The 14,883-nt window shown below is 36.1% G+C and overlaps 1 protein-coding gene across 1 annotated transcript; it reads right to left on the bottom strand.

The window, feature by feature from the left end:
* Positions 1–1,697: 1,697 nt before the first annotated feature.
* On the bottom strand, positions 1,698–14,787 carry COPS5 (COP9 signalosome subunit 5). Its single transcript, XM_009885565.1, has 7 exons — positions 14,559–14,787; positions 11,747–11,875; positions 10,460–10,525; positions 9,150–9,235; positions 6,151–6,262; positions 5,222–5,370; positions 1,698–2,094 (listed from the first exon to the last, which is right to left on the bottom strand). The coding sequence occupies exons 1-7, from the start codon at positions 14,742–14,744 to the stop codon at positions 2,010–2,012; spliced, it is 813 nt and encodes a 270-aa protein (XP_009883867.1). The 5' UTR covers positions 14,745–14,787; the 3' UTR covers positions 1,698–2,009.
* Between the last annotated feature and the right edge of the window lie 96 nt (positions 14,788–14,883).

Here is a 14,883-nt window from a genome sequence, read left to right as displayed (position 1 = left end):
CGTGTTGTTATTCTGGTTCTTAAGCACTGCAGAAAGGACCCTATACAGGCCACAGGTGCAGCCACACTAAATGTATGATTTTAAATTGAGTTATAACACTATATGCTCAGCAAGTAACCACACATGTAACTCGATGGACAACGGTTTACATCAGCATTCAAACATCAGAGTTCATAATGCTATAGTGGTGTGATGGCCCAAACCATGACATTTGCAAAACAACTTGGTATTTTAAAGCCAACTGTGACTAAAAACATTCAGCCTGAGCCTACATTCATGAAATTTCAGCACACAGCTGTCACAAATGAGAACAGTTTAAATACACCAAATAGACTAATATGAGATTAAACTATTATTTTATATTTCAGGTAGATACAACATGTCCAAAACTTTTGGATCATGTTATGCAAAGAGAATTCTACGAAGTGGCAACATAGGTTATATTTTCTAATAGGTATTTATCTCATAAAAGCAGTGTACTTCTTTGTGTAAACACATACTGAGTGCAACAATGGCTGTGTGCTAAAATTTAAAGTCTCACAAACACCTGTGGAAAAAAATAAGTATGAAAAGTTACTGGCCAGGTACACTCACTGTGTCTTCCTTGACCTTAAAAGGTGCAACTGGGGGCTTATGTACTGTGCTTGCTTGTATAGAAGTCAACTGCTGCCATTTCCAAGAAAATTAATAGCTTTGAATATTAAAATACCACAACTTTCTTCTCCCCACCACCATTGCCATGCTGGAAGAAGCATAAAATTGTTCTCCTATCAAACTGCACATCTGATAATTATCTCACTAGCTCTGATTAAATACATTTTTCCTATACTGTTGGATGCTGCTGCTTTAAAACTCTGGATAAATTTCTGCTTCAGGGCATCTGCATTTCCCTGCTGAATGATAAGTTTCCATTGTATAACTTGCATCTTAGCTTCAAATACAATGGAGTCCGTTTGGATGAAAAGCCCCACATGAGTAACAGCAATTAAAATTTCCAGACCAAAACAAAAACAAAATCCCACATCAAGGCAGAGTTAAAGTTGAAAAGGAATATCAGTTACTTAAGGTATAAGGCATAATGGCATATTGTATAAAGCATGTTGTAAGTTATCCCAAAAGTAAACATTCCAAAAACCCCAGGAAACTCAGGATTAAGGATAAAAACTTAAAAGAAATCCAAACATCTTGAATTATTGAAATGCAGTATGAAAGCCTCCAAAACAAACTTAGATCAGCCCTGCAGCAGCACCATGTTGTATGCCAGCAATTATGATTAATGCATTTTAGTATCTGTGGCCCTAAATTAGCCTAATGTGCATTTCAGAGATGATAATTTTTCATTTTCAACAAGTGACTATGACAAGCAATAGGAGGTGAGTAAGAGAAAAGTAATAAATAATGGTATATAAACCGTATTATTAGATTCACTGCGGAACTGGAACCATTTCTGGCTGGACCAGTAAAACTAAATCAGGAAAGGCTCCATCAGATTTAATAACTTGTTAAAAGATAAACAAATGGGATTTCAATTCTTAAAATTAAACACAGAAATGAAAAGCTGAGAAACAAACTTCTTATACTGCATAGGTTACCCATCTAATCTAAGTGGACAGAACTTTTCTACGGAATAATAAGAAAAAGAGTAAGAGTAGATGAATGTTTGCCAAAAAAATTCAAGGTCCAAAACACTCGCTCATTTTCAAAATTGTTTTATTGCAGTTGGATAATCAAGATAAATACCTAAGAGCAAAATCCAGTACGCCACATGTATTTTTCTTCTGGAACAATTCTCCAAACTGGTTGTGTTTTATGATAAAGACCAAAAAGTTGCACTATATTTCAGAACATTTTGTTCTTTAAAACTGCTCAGACAGGTGGGAAATATTTAAGTACTACAAATTAAATGAAAAATTTTCCACTTCAGCTTCATTTCTCAAATTGAACAAGTCCAAGCGAAAGAAACCGTGGCTTTTTCTGCTTTGGAGATACATATCAGCTGGTGATGCACTTCAAGCTATATTAATTTGATTAAAAAGTTTATCCTTAATAACCTGAGACATCAATCCATGTATAGCTTCTATGGTGGTCTTGCAGCTGAAAAACAAGCATAAATTCAATGTTGGCTAAACACTGAACTGAACTGTCATTTTATTTGAAGATATTCAGCTGTTTTGGAAGTTCAGGGTGCCCATAACCCCATGAATCTTAACAACTGTCCAGAAAGGAAAAGTCACACACAGCAATTTAGCCATTGTTGCCAATAGCTTTTTGTTACTTAAAAAGCAAACTGATGAGCACTATACACACATAGACCAATTCCAGAAAGCTTTGTCTGGCAATTTAGGACATGTTACATTAACAATAGCAAGTGAGCTCTGTGGTCATCTGAACTGAAAAAATAAATAATAAAATCCCGGGAGGAATGGAGTTACCAGCTGTTATCAATACCTGAAGGCTCTCCCTGTTCTCTACCTTATCTCCTTTGCCCAACCCCAGGCCAATAGTGCAGAGTAACCATAGCTCCTCTAAGAAACTTTACAGAGAACATTACAGGATGAGTTTATAGTTAACGAGGATGAGTTATTAGCCAAAATACGTAACGTGGAAAACCCCAAACAGCTGCGAGAATTCCTGTTGATCCAAGTTTCCTCCAGTGTGCCTGGCTTAGGGGGATGTAGTGTCAAACTAACAAATGAAAATGTCTCAAAACCGAATATACAAAACGCAAAAGATGTATCAGCCTTGAAGGCATGGAAAATAGGGACAAATTACTACTAGAAAGTTAAAGGAATCCTAGGTAAAGGAAGCACAGTCTGGCTAATGCATATGTACTCTTAGAAAACGGCTCTTAGAGAAATGTATGTACAGTAACAGAAGATATCATATAGGTAAGTGTAAGCACCTTTATGCTAATGTCTTACAGGATTATTTTTCCTAAAACAGGTATACCCAACAATCCTTAAGCAAACTTTGCAACCTTATTTCTTGAAAGTAATTTAGGTGCTGCTGAATCAATTGTCCTGGTGTCTGTACAAGTCTTCTACTGTCTTTTCTTAGGAAAGATTATTAGTTAAAGAAAAACATGCATCTGTAAAAGTGTTACAATCCATTTTGGGAACTACAGTAGCCTCTGTTACACAGGAAAGAAGAACTGATGACAATAACAATCCCTTCCAGCCTTACAATTTATAAACAAACTACTAATGATGACTAAATAAAAACAGAAAAGAAAAATCTCTAGAAATACTGCAAGAAATAATATGGTAGGATGATCAGAGGAGTTATTTCTTAGAATAACTGTAAGCACGTGAGAGTAATGTGAAAATAAAATGCAGCCAGTAGTATAGGACACCAAACAGGTGAAAATCAAAGCAAACTTGTCAGCAACTCCATCCTTCTCGTGTCTTTAAAGCATTGCTATTTTAACTGTTTCAGTACAGGAAGTGGGAGGTATGACCTAACCTGACTATTGTGAGTTAACAACAGCTTTAACTCCACTGCAAATGTGTTCTGCAACTGAAATAGTCTAAATGGGTATTAACTTCTATAATGTCAACCCCACCCTTTAAAAGCTAGTAAGAAAACTAGTAAGAGCTGTTAACTTTCCATAACAAGAAAATAAATGCACAGAAGACACAACAGCAACTCTGATTCTATTTAGCAACAACCATATTACATTTGCAGATATTTCCCTGCTGCTTACTGTGGAACAAAGGCTTATCCAACACAAGCTGACTCCTCCCTTTATCAAGGCAAAGCCCGTGTTCACCTGAGTTCTACCAAGCAAGATGTAAATCAAGTAATTTATTTACAAATCAGTCCCTTCACAAAATCCCTCCTTTTTTGTCTTTTGATTTTTTTTTAATCTATCATTAAACTCACTGCTCATCTGGTATCTCAAAAATCAGTTTCTTAGTAAAGTTTGTACTTTGGCATATATTGCTAACATGGGGCAGGGTGTTGGGGACAAGAGAGTACAAGAAAACTGTTTTACGTATCAGGATAAAATGATGAGGAATAGGACCAGAAAAGCTCCAGATCTGAAAAGTAGAACATCTCAGATTTTATTCAATTTTTTCAGTCTGTTCCAAGGGATTCTACACAGTTGTTCCTTATTAGATAGAATTATCTCTCACTCAGAACACTCCTAAGACGTGTGCAGGTGAGTCCTGTGTTCTCCACAGATAGATCTGAGATTGTACTAGCACTTACTGTGCAGTACTTTTTGGTTTTCAGAGTCTGGAATTTGCCAAATACAATGTTCTTGAACAGCCCAAGATACTGTATGACTTGTTGGATACTATTACCCTTTGTTAAAAATTTCACTTGGAAAAATGGTGACTATAACATTATATACATGGACTAAGCACACATATCATTCTTAAGACTATTGGGAGAGAGATGTATTAGTGAGAAGGAACTGTTGTACTTCAAAGCTCAAAAGAGAAAAGAGCTGATTACCAACAAACATATAAGGAACACTGAGGGAAAACACTACAACTTCTTTGAAATAATGCCATATACCCAGTGATCATAAGTGAATTTACTGATAATAGCAAGTATTTGCTATCAGGAAGGCAGGTAAATATAAAGGCCAGAATTTCTGCAATCTCCTTCTTCAAAACAAAACAAAACAAAACCACAAAACAACAAAAAAATCTCCCTCATTTGTAGAAAAAAGGGTGTCTGAATTAAGAAGTATGAAAAAAAAGGGAGTTCTTAATTTTTAAGTGAGTGAAAGTATTACACCAGTGCAAACTAAAGTTACTTGACTGATAGCACCAATTCTTAAAATAATGGTATATATAACATTTTTATTTACTGTTCATTTAAACCTGACTAACCATATAAAATGTACTATTTTCTAGCAATGCTACCATTTTGCATTTGACAGAAAACATCTTTTTTGGTTTGCCGTATACTGATGGAATTTACAAAAGATTTTTTGTTTAATAAACTATAAACTAGAGTCAAATGTATTCCAGAAACAAAGATTGAAAAGCCAATGTAGGTTTAATATAGGCAAGATTTTCTTAAACTTTCAAAAATATAACTGGTGATACTTGCAGTCTCTCATTCCTATCTATAATCTAACCATTCTTAGCTATATAATCTTGGTAGGTTACAATTTAATTGGGAGGTTACAATTAAAGGCATGATAAAAGTTTAAAACAAAATAACACTTTTTTACAGGGAAGAACACAAGTATGCGTTATCTTACCTGTCTCTTGTTGCTTTTGCAAGTTTGTCTTCTGATTTCTTATCATGAGTCTCTAAACCTAGTATGAAACTGCCCCTTCCAAGCTGAGCTTCTGACTGTTCTAATTTTTCAGACAAATCAAAGACTTGGCCAGTGGTGTAGTCGGCATTCTTAGGAGAAAGAAGGCAATAAACATACTGAAATCTAAGCTATAAATTCAAACATTTACACACAAAATAAACAGAAGCTGAAAAGAGCCTTAAGACTGTAGTACTGGACTTTTTAACCTGTATCTGCAATTGAAGTGATACCAAACGTGAGTGGCGCATGAGTGGTGGTTGAGAGAACAGAAGCTGAACATCTGACATATGCTCAATACCTAAAGCCTGAAACGGGCACTCTTTATTACTTTCTATCCATGCCCTAAGTTATGAAACCAAGAAATAATAAGTAAAACTCTTGGTTTTGGTATAAAATTGGCTTTTGCAGAAGGAAGGTTTTGATGCTGAGCTGTTACATTGAAGGTCTACCTGCAGTATTTCTGTTGCAACCTCATTTTAACAGATCTGTTAGTTGCGGTCTTTTTGTTGGTGGTTTTTTTCTTTTTTAAAGTGTTCAGTTATTCACTACCATTATTTTAAGGCATACTATTCATTACAGTGCTGTAAAGAGATAAAAGCTTAAAATGTGTTTAAGACAAAATCTAAGTATACAGAGAACTTAGAAAAATTAAACATAAATTATTCCCACCTTCTACTTTTAAAGAGCAGATATAAGGAACATTTCAGTATTTATGGTTAGGAAAACTTTCCTTTCTTGTTTAATCTGACAAATAGATTCTTAATGTGGATCTATACCTATCAGTGTCCCATTAAGCATTTTGCAGTAGTGGCTGGCTTTCAGTACTAATGAATTAACACATGCACATAATAACATACTGTGATACTTACAGTAAGCAAACTAGAAGAACTGAGAGTGTTCACCCAGTACTTGTTCCACAAAAGCTCAAGCAATTTACGATCCAAAGATGATTTAAAGTATGAGACTTCTAAAGCATAATACCTTTAAAAACAAACATGCAAACAAAATAAGCTTCCATCTAAATACGTCTTGTTTAGCTGTGACACCCAAAGTACATGCATCTCAAAAAATCCTAATCAATGGCGAATATCTTCAACAATTCAAAGCACTGAACAATAAAAAAGTTGCCCTCAGTTCCAATTCTAACTCTAAAGGATTTTCCAGAGGTATTTCATATATAGCTTTAATAAAGGTATACATAATCCCCATACATACTGCTGTGTTCCACTTAATAAGATTGAAAGGTTTTTTTAATTATCCTCTTAATAACTTCTTACACCATGCAATGATGCCCTGTTCCATGCTTGGGATCTTCAATACTGTAATAATTGTTACTTACAGATGACTCCAGTTTTGCATATATCACTTCTAATTCAATCGGGAGTTTTTGATAGCAGTAAATGTTACAAACAAATAAGCTTATGTTCTACCCCACCTATTTTGAAAGCCAGGCTTTAGTGGTGCTATAGAAATCACAAGAGATGATAAAGCAGACAGAAAGCTGAGCTATGCAAAGTCATAAGCATAGGTGAATTACACCTACATTAAAGAGCTCCAATTTTAACTTCATTTTAATCAGGGAATTCTTGAGCAGGTTATCAATAACCTTACCATCTCTTGATTTCTCTGGAAAGTTATTTGGCTTGGCATATCTGTAAGAAATTCCATCTGAGATAACAATGCTTTAAAAAAATCTACCAGCACATTTTTAATATTTCTGTGATAGAAGAAATACCCTTATTTCACGCATGCTAAGAAAAACGAGGTACTAAGTGAGTTCTTCAAAGAGATGCACGGCAGACACAAAATTAGAAATCCAAGTTGTTTGAGGAATAGTGTAATACACTTACTCAAAAAGATTAAATGGAAGCAGTTTCACATTGGGCATTGAACACCAACTAAAGAAGAGAAGTCTGACTAAGATTATCCAGACTGCTACTATGAAGCCCTTGGTAGTCACTGGCATTCCAAACAGAAAGGATCATTAAGGATATAGAGAACAAGTCTTATGAGGAGAAGCTGAGGGAACTGGAGTTGTTTAGTCTGGAGAAAAGGAGTCTCAGGGGAGATGTTGTCTCTCTCTCCAGCCACCTGAAAGGAGGCTGTAGTGAGGTCAGTGTTGACCTCCCAAGTAACAAGTGATAGGACAAGAGGAAATAGCCTCAAGTTGTACCAGGGGAGGTTTAGATTGGATATTAGGAAAACTTTCTTCACCAAAAGAGTTAACAAGCATTGGAACAGGCTGCCCAGGGAACTGTTTGAGTCACCATCCCTGGAGGTATTTAAAAGACGTGTAGATGTGGCACTTAGGGGCATGGTTTAGTGATGGACTTGGCAGTGTTAGGTTTGCAGTTTGACTCGACGATCTTCAAGGTCTTTTCCAACCTAAATGATTCTATGGTTCTATGATCATCATTCAAGTTCCCTAAACTTTTAATTCTTAGTCAGACTATCCGTACTACTGAAAGGACACCACCACTCTAGTCTTTTGTATTGTCAATAATTCAATAACATGACAAATTTCCAGTTTTAATTCCCTCTCTTTGCCTAACTGCTGTTTCCTTCTAGGAAAGACTGGAAAATATTTCCTTGGTTTGGATGGAAAGAAATGGCTCGTACAAGAGGCCAACTTCCTGAGACAGAGATTATAATGATAACTATTAAGCACTTCCAACTTAAAAAAATAATAACCATCAAATGACCTCTCACAAATTGACCAGCTCTAAAAAAGAAAGGATAAAATGTATCCTCCTTTCAGGCTTAAAAGCATGGGTTTATGGCCAACGCCAGACTTACAAGGACTACTCTGAAATGACAGGAATTATTACAGTTCTACAAAGATTTTTGTGTAGCTACTGTTCTGGATTTTTCCTCAAATTGGACAGAAAGACCAATCCCCAATTATTTTAATTTCTTCATCTCTTCAGGGTCAAACTTTGCATGCAATTATAAATGTGCTGATGAACAGATATGCATACACCAATACCCTGAAAAAAACACGCAACAGCCTACAGGATGCACCGTTGTCAATGAGATCTTCAAGTTCTCTGTACACAGATGCTTAAGCTGTAGTGCTTGTCAAACATCTGAAGGTAGAATTGAAACCAGGCTGTTATTGAAAGAAGTGGTCCCATCTTTCCTTAGCTGTTCTTTGCAAACATGGCATCTCCAACATCTGTCTCTACTTTCCACCCACCTTATCTTAACAAGCAAGAATGTGTGTGCTGCCATAAGCTGGACCAGATAAGAGGACTGAACTGGCAAACAAATGCCTCACCAAATAAGTAAATGTAGGTATGAAGTGAGGAACATGTGGCTGTGGATGGAACAGTTAAAGAAAGAATGGTTAAAACTGAACTACCTTTTTAATTCATGGAAAGTAAACTAGCAGGAGAGAAAAAGCAGTAATCCTTTCTGTTGCTGATGTTATTCTCAAAGCAGCTGCACTTTCCAATCCTACCAAAGACAGAAACAATCTTAACAACGATGGAAAAACTGCCCAGTGATGCAGGATAAAGAGATGCACCACACTTGCCACTACTAAGAAGAGCAGACAGATTAGTCTCCCTGGCCCTGCTACTAAACCTATACCTGATCCTTTCCTCCCTGCCCTAAGAAAGCACCACTACTTAAAGGTGTTCAGGAATCAACTGTAAAAGCTATTAAGCAGGTTCATCTTCATCTTTGAGACAGTTCTCCCTTAAACTATCTCCTGATAAATGTCAATAAAAAAACATCAGTGCTAAAGCAACAAAGAGATTCAATATTTGAAACACTCCAAGAAATGTAAAATTCTGTAATTAATCACTAACCTAAAGACAAAAAATGAGAACTTGTGCTAGAGTTAGTAGTTTTTAATGTTACTTACTGTTTACAATGTACACCAAAATCTTCTATTTTATTAAGCGGAATAGTCTGGTATTCAGAGGGACCTTCATCTGGAGGTTTATAGCCCTAAAAATTCAAAGCGCAAAGATGACACAGTAATTTTGGGACCTTTTAAAATGCCTAAACTCTTTGAAAGCACTCAACAAAAACTCTAGTTAATGCAATTCTAGTTTATTTTTCCTGGGGAAAACGAAAATTCCCCAAACAGCCTGAAATTTGGAATTTTCTTGGATCTCAGATTTACATTTGGCTTTACCAGCAGTCATTACATTTGCAGGTCTATCAAAAAGCATGTTGGAAGCAAACTAGTGGTCATAGTTGAGATTTTTCAAACAAGTACAATGACTACCTATGATTCGATCATTTCTTAGATCAAAAAAAGAGTGAGCTTCCTCTGAGATAATATTTCTCTACCTATTCTGGGAAGTGATTTCAATCTTTTGAGGGAAGACAGAAGACATGAGAAGAGGGAAGAAATATCCATGCCTTGGATATGCCTTAGGGATGCCTAAAACTTCAGTTACTTCTCTCACAAACCTCAGTTACACCTCTCACAAATGTTTTTGTTAATCACAGTTTTACTGGCTGTCAGACTGAAGTTCTTGATGAGTCAATAATAACTGGAAATTTCAAGGATATACTTGAACTTTACTAGATTGAAATTAAATAGCAGTTATATCTCTGCCAGAACTGTAAATGAAAGACTGCATTTGGAGATCTAGATCTCCAATATGTGATTTCCTAGTTTTTAGCCTAACCTTCCCATGTTGCTTAATTCACTCTTTTTTTTTTGTACATTATTTTATGAAGATTCATAGTATTTATTTCAAAGAGTTAAGTACATAGTTTTGAATCTTGCTTTTCTAAAATGAAAAGCAGATTACAACACATAAAACACACTATTAACATTTGATTTTAGGCATAAAAAATAATACAGAAGAATTAACATAAATCTATTTTGATGAATGTCACCTACAACCATATCCACTAAAAAATGGCTGTATTGAGCTATATAATTTTTGGACAGCTCCACTATCTAGACAACCTATTTGATTTAATGCTGCCAAAAATCTATGAAAAACAAACTAGAAGTCAACCTTTGTAAATTGAATCAATACCCAAAGACACACAACAACCAGCATATCTTTCTTTTAGAATGAACAATGGCACACAGTACAGCAAAGCTGATTGAACTGTGAGATGATCAAACTGCAGTAATCTTTAGAACCAATCTATTACTTATTTAAAGACAGTTTAGTGATCACACACTAGATAATTTTTATTGTTTACCTTAGGATACGTCCTAAACGCTCCAAGATTTACTTTTCCTGCAGATATTGTTCTTGTTGGATCAATCTGTAGAAATGTAGGTAAAGCTTGTTATATGCATTTTATAAATTACTATGGGCATATATAAAAGTTACAGTAGTTTTATTTCAGAAATCTAATTAGTGCAAGTTGTATTAGTTTTACCATAAACTGTACTTCTTCAGTTAGCATCTGTTGGTATGAGACTCTCTAAAAAGATGAGAATATCAATAGCCTTCTATGGACCATTTTTTCAAACTCATTTCCCTTATTTCCCAAATACTTTAAAGAAATTGCACTTGAGAGCAATCAATAAACCATAATAAAAATCTGCATTTTAATCTCATAACCACTAGAAGCTAAGAAAAAGCATTATGTGATGTGCTGTATTTTGGTGGAAAATACAGGAAACTAATGAAGGAATCTCCTTGCTAACATATTTACTAATGCCCTATTTAATTTTAAAAGTAATTAAAAAAAGAAAAAAAAGAAGAAAAAAAAAAAGAAAAAGAAAAAAAGAAGTCCCAAGGAAAGTGTCCTGAATCTGTGAAATTATGTCACAACATAGGAGAACTTACATGGTACAAATACTTTTTAAGGGTGATTTATCTTTTTCTAAGGTAATTCTTCCATCAGAGCTATATTCATTCTGAATAATTTCAGTCTTTTTTCCTTTATTTCCTTCAGTAGCAATGGTAGTACAAGTAGTATTTAAACTAAGGTTTACTTTGTGATCTGAAGCCTGGAAGACCCTGAAGGGCCCAAAGAGTTTCTTCAAACTTTTTCTTCAAAGATAGATTTCCTAGTGTCTTCCACCTTGTACTATGCCATTGATTTAATTTAAGAGGTATGTTATATGCAAAGTAACGGAACTCTGTGAACACACTTTGCTCTATTTTGATAGGAAAAGCAAAAAAGAAAACAAAAGAAACAGATTTTTGTTTTGTTGCAAGAGGTTGAATATGGATTGCTCAATACGTTTTTTTTTTGCAAAAGTAGAACTTTAAGTTAAGAGTAAAGTATGGATTTCTACAGAGCTACCACGCGTGGAACAATGCAGTGAAAATGGCCTCAGCACAGCAATACGACTGGTTTGACTACTATGTGGCCAACAAAACAAAAGGAGCGATACCAATTTAAAATTTGGATCTAACACTTCTGTCATCCAAAATACACACTGCTAGAATGTTAACAGACACAAATCTAAAAATTATTCCCCCCTCACCATAATTTGCTATGCAGTTTTAACAACTATCAGGCAGTACTTACAACCACTGCTACAAAGGGTTCTTGAAATTGCTGATTAAGCATCTGGGTACTGACGTCGATCCCAGAGAGCCAGCAGCCATAGCCGGGGTGACTGTGATACCAGCCAATTGCATTTTCTAGACGACCAACCTAACAGCGGTGAAGGAAAACAAGCCGTGTTACATCTCCATTCCGAAAGTATCAGCTGCCCTCTATTGGGCCTTCCAGCATACTACAATATGACGAGAGGATAAAAAAAGAATATACACACAGCCCACAATGCTTACTGATACTAAATATTAAACCCCATTTTGCTAAACTATTTTCTAGAAACCACACAATCTCTAGTATTAGCATTCTCTGTTACAGCTACTACCACAGAATAAAGAACTCCAAGGAGCCAGTAGCTCCTTCTTCAATGACAGCCCAAGTACAGAAGAGATTCCCCATGGTGAGACAATAAGTAAGCTGGGACTCCTCAGCGTGGATGAGAAGTTCTTCATGTGGATATGACGTAAGTGTATATAATCTCATATAACGTATAGTATGTCAGTAGAGAATGGATGTTCTTTATTTAGTACAGCAACACATCTCAGAGGCATATAGACAGATTATTGGTACGTTTAAAAAATAACTTGAGGCATGTTTTTGAACATCAGAAGTGACAGAAATTGTGACTACTATAGCATGGCCCAAAAGCCAAAGGATAAATTTGTGGGATTTTTAGGCTGAGAAAAACTCAAAATAGGAACTTCCAAATCATACCCTTGGCTATCTATACAAATACTGGAAAGAAAACAAAGAAAATAAAAAAAACCCAGCAAAACAAACACTCATCGCACCTAATTTTGTAATCTGATCTCAGGAATTGCTTACTGGTTGCTCCATACTGAGCCGAATAATTTTGGTATGACCCTATATACCAGTTCTTAACTGAGAGTTGTGTGTTTGAATGCATCGCCTGCTTGGTTTTGCCAAACATTGAATATGTCAGGAAGGATAAAAGAGAAAAATGAGACACCAACTGTCTATTGAATGGAACATTTATTTTATTTTTTAACTGGTGAATAATATTTGTATTTTCTTTACAACTCCCATAACAGAGAGACCAACTAAACACTAAAGATCATGTGTTATTTTTCAAAGCCAAATAACACATTTTGACTGTATTAACACTAGATCGTGCCCATGGAGAAGCAAATAACTGGAACGTTAGCATCTGTGAAGTACTTATGCAGGGGAATATAGAAACTTGAAATCTAATGTTAAAAAGAGTTATTCCAGGAATAGCTACTTGCCAAAATCAAATGTGGAACAGCCAACATGCAAACCCTCCCAGAGCACCAATAAAGCTGTATTATTATATTTGCACACAAGTTCAATTGCAAAATTGTGCTATTATAGATAAAACTGTACAATACAAACAACTAAAAAAACCTATTTCCTATCATGAGTACTCCTACATAAACCTAGATTGTCTTGAACATAAGAACTAACTGTATATAAAAATACTAATTTTATGTGATACACATACTATTTTGAAAGCCATTATTTCTACCTAAGAATTGGATAGTATGAATATATCTTTAGGCAAAGACATCTTTTTAAGTTATCTACTTTTCTTCAACAACAGTATTAGCATCATGACATTAATAGTTTCCATATAAAAGGAACTAGATTAAATACATAATTTCTAATTTTTCTCATAAACATGGATGAATTACTAAAAAAAGTCCCAGAATACTTCTGGATTATTTTTAATCTTTTCTGATGTTATGATCCGACCTAATTCACATCTATTTAAATAACTCCAACTGCATATAAGGCTGTGAATGTAAGTACAACTCTCCAAAATAACCCAAATACTGCTCTGTTATCTCCAGTGAGGAAGTAGGGGGCTTTTATTTTTAGCTGGTTTAAAATACTTCAAGGATTAAAGAAAAAGCAAAGGGTAAACTGGGCCTCAAAACTATTTGCGCTTGGAGAGTTAGAGATATTTCAATGGTTATGCATAGTATAGGATTGCCCTGTATTGGAAGAAGCATATTGGTAGATGCTCTGATGTGCCATGCTGGTTTCTACATCAGCCACAAAGCAGATTCACATTTCTGTTATCCTTCTGCATGTGAGAATTTTACTGAACAGTCAGGCTTGATATGATGCGGATCCCTGAATACAGGGTGACGAAGACAGAGAACAGACATTTGAGTCAGCTCATCTAAGTTTCAAAATTATAAATATGAATAACTAAGTTACACTGAAACTTACTTATTCCTTCATTGGCTTCTTCTTCATAAGTATGTTTTCTGTATTTTTATGGAAAACAGTAGCATGGCTATGCAGTAAAACTTCAGAAGGCAAGAAGGTGAGAATGTCATATTCCTGATCTACAAATACTAAGTATCCCTGACACATACATGTTTTATACTTAATTTGCATACTGTTTTTAGAAATATGTATTGTATCAGTTATTTTAGAAACACACTCCCTCCTTGCTCCATCCCCAAGCCACCAGCTGCAGCCACAGAAACACTTCCTGAGCAATGAAAATAGTTTATACAGGAAAGGAGAATCCAGTACTTGATGACCTACAGTAAGACACGGAAACGTGTATGTGAAAATGTTTAGAGGGACCCATGTTCCTTGCTGCTGACACAGTTATTTTAGCCACATTTGACAAGAAACAGGGCAACCGGTCAGCAACGTTATCACTGTGGGAGGAGAGGAGGCGGGCAAGCCTGCAAACCCCAGAATATGTTCCTGCACGATGAGCTTACCAGATCCGCAGCCACACCATGGGGGGAGAGAAACACCTTCAGCCACTTCTCCTCACCTGCTTTGCGTTTTCAATGTAGGCAGCCATGTACTCGTAGGCGGCCGCCTGAGCGTTGACCCGAGTCTCGGTGCCCTCCACCGGCAGGGCGAAGCTGTCCATGATGATCATCGTCTCCCCGTCCACCTTGCCCAGCATGAGCCCCATCACCTCCAGGTTGCCCCCCGACCTGGCGTGCATCACCATCTTCAGCAGGGCCAGCGCCGAGATCTTGCAGTACTTGAAGTAATGGTGGCTGCAAAAGAGAGGCCAAGGAGGCCATCAGGGCCGGTCCCACCGCCCGGCCGCCTCCTCAGGCCCTCACCGCCCGCCCCACCGGCCCCAC

The sequence above is a fragment of the Charadrius vociferus genome, unplaced genomic scaffold (genome assembly GCF_000708025.1).
Source record: "Charadrius vociferus isolate BGI_N301 unplaced genomic scaffold, ASM70802v2 scaffold835, whole genome shotgun sequence".
Classification (NCBI taxonomy): domain Eukaryota; kingdom Metazoa; phylum Chordata; class Aves; order Charadriiformes; family Charadriidae; genus Charadrius; species Charadrius vociferus.
The sequence above is the reverse complement of the archived record's forward strand: the minus strand, read 5'-3'. Positions and strand labels throughout refer to the sequence as shown.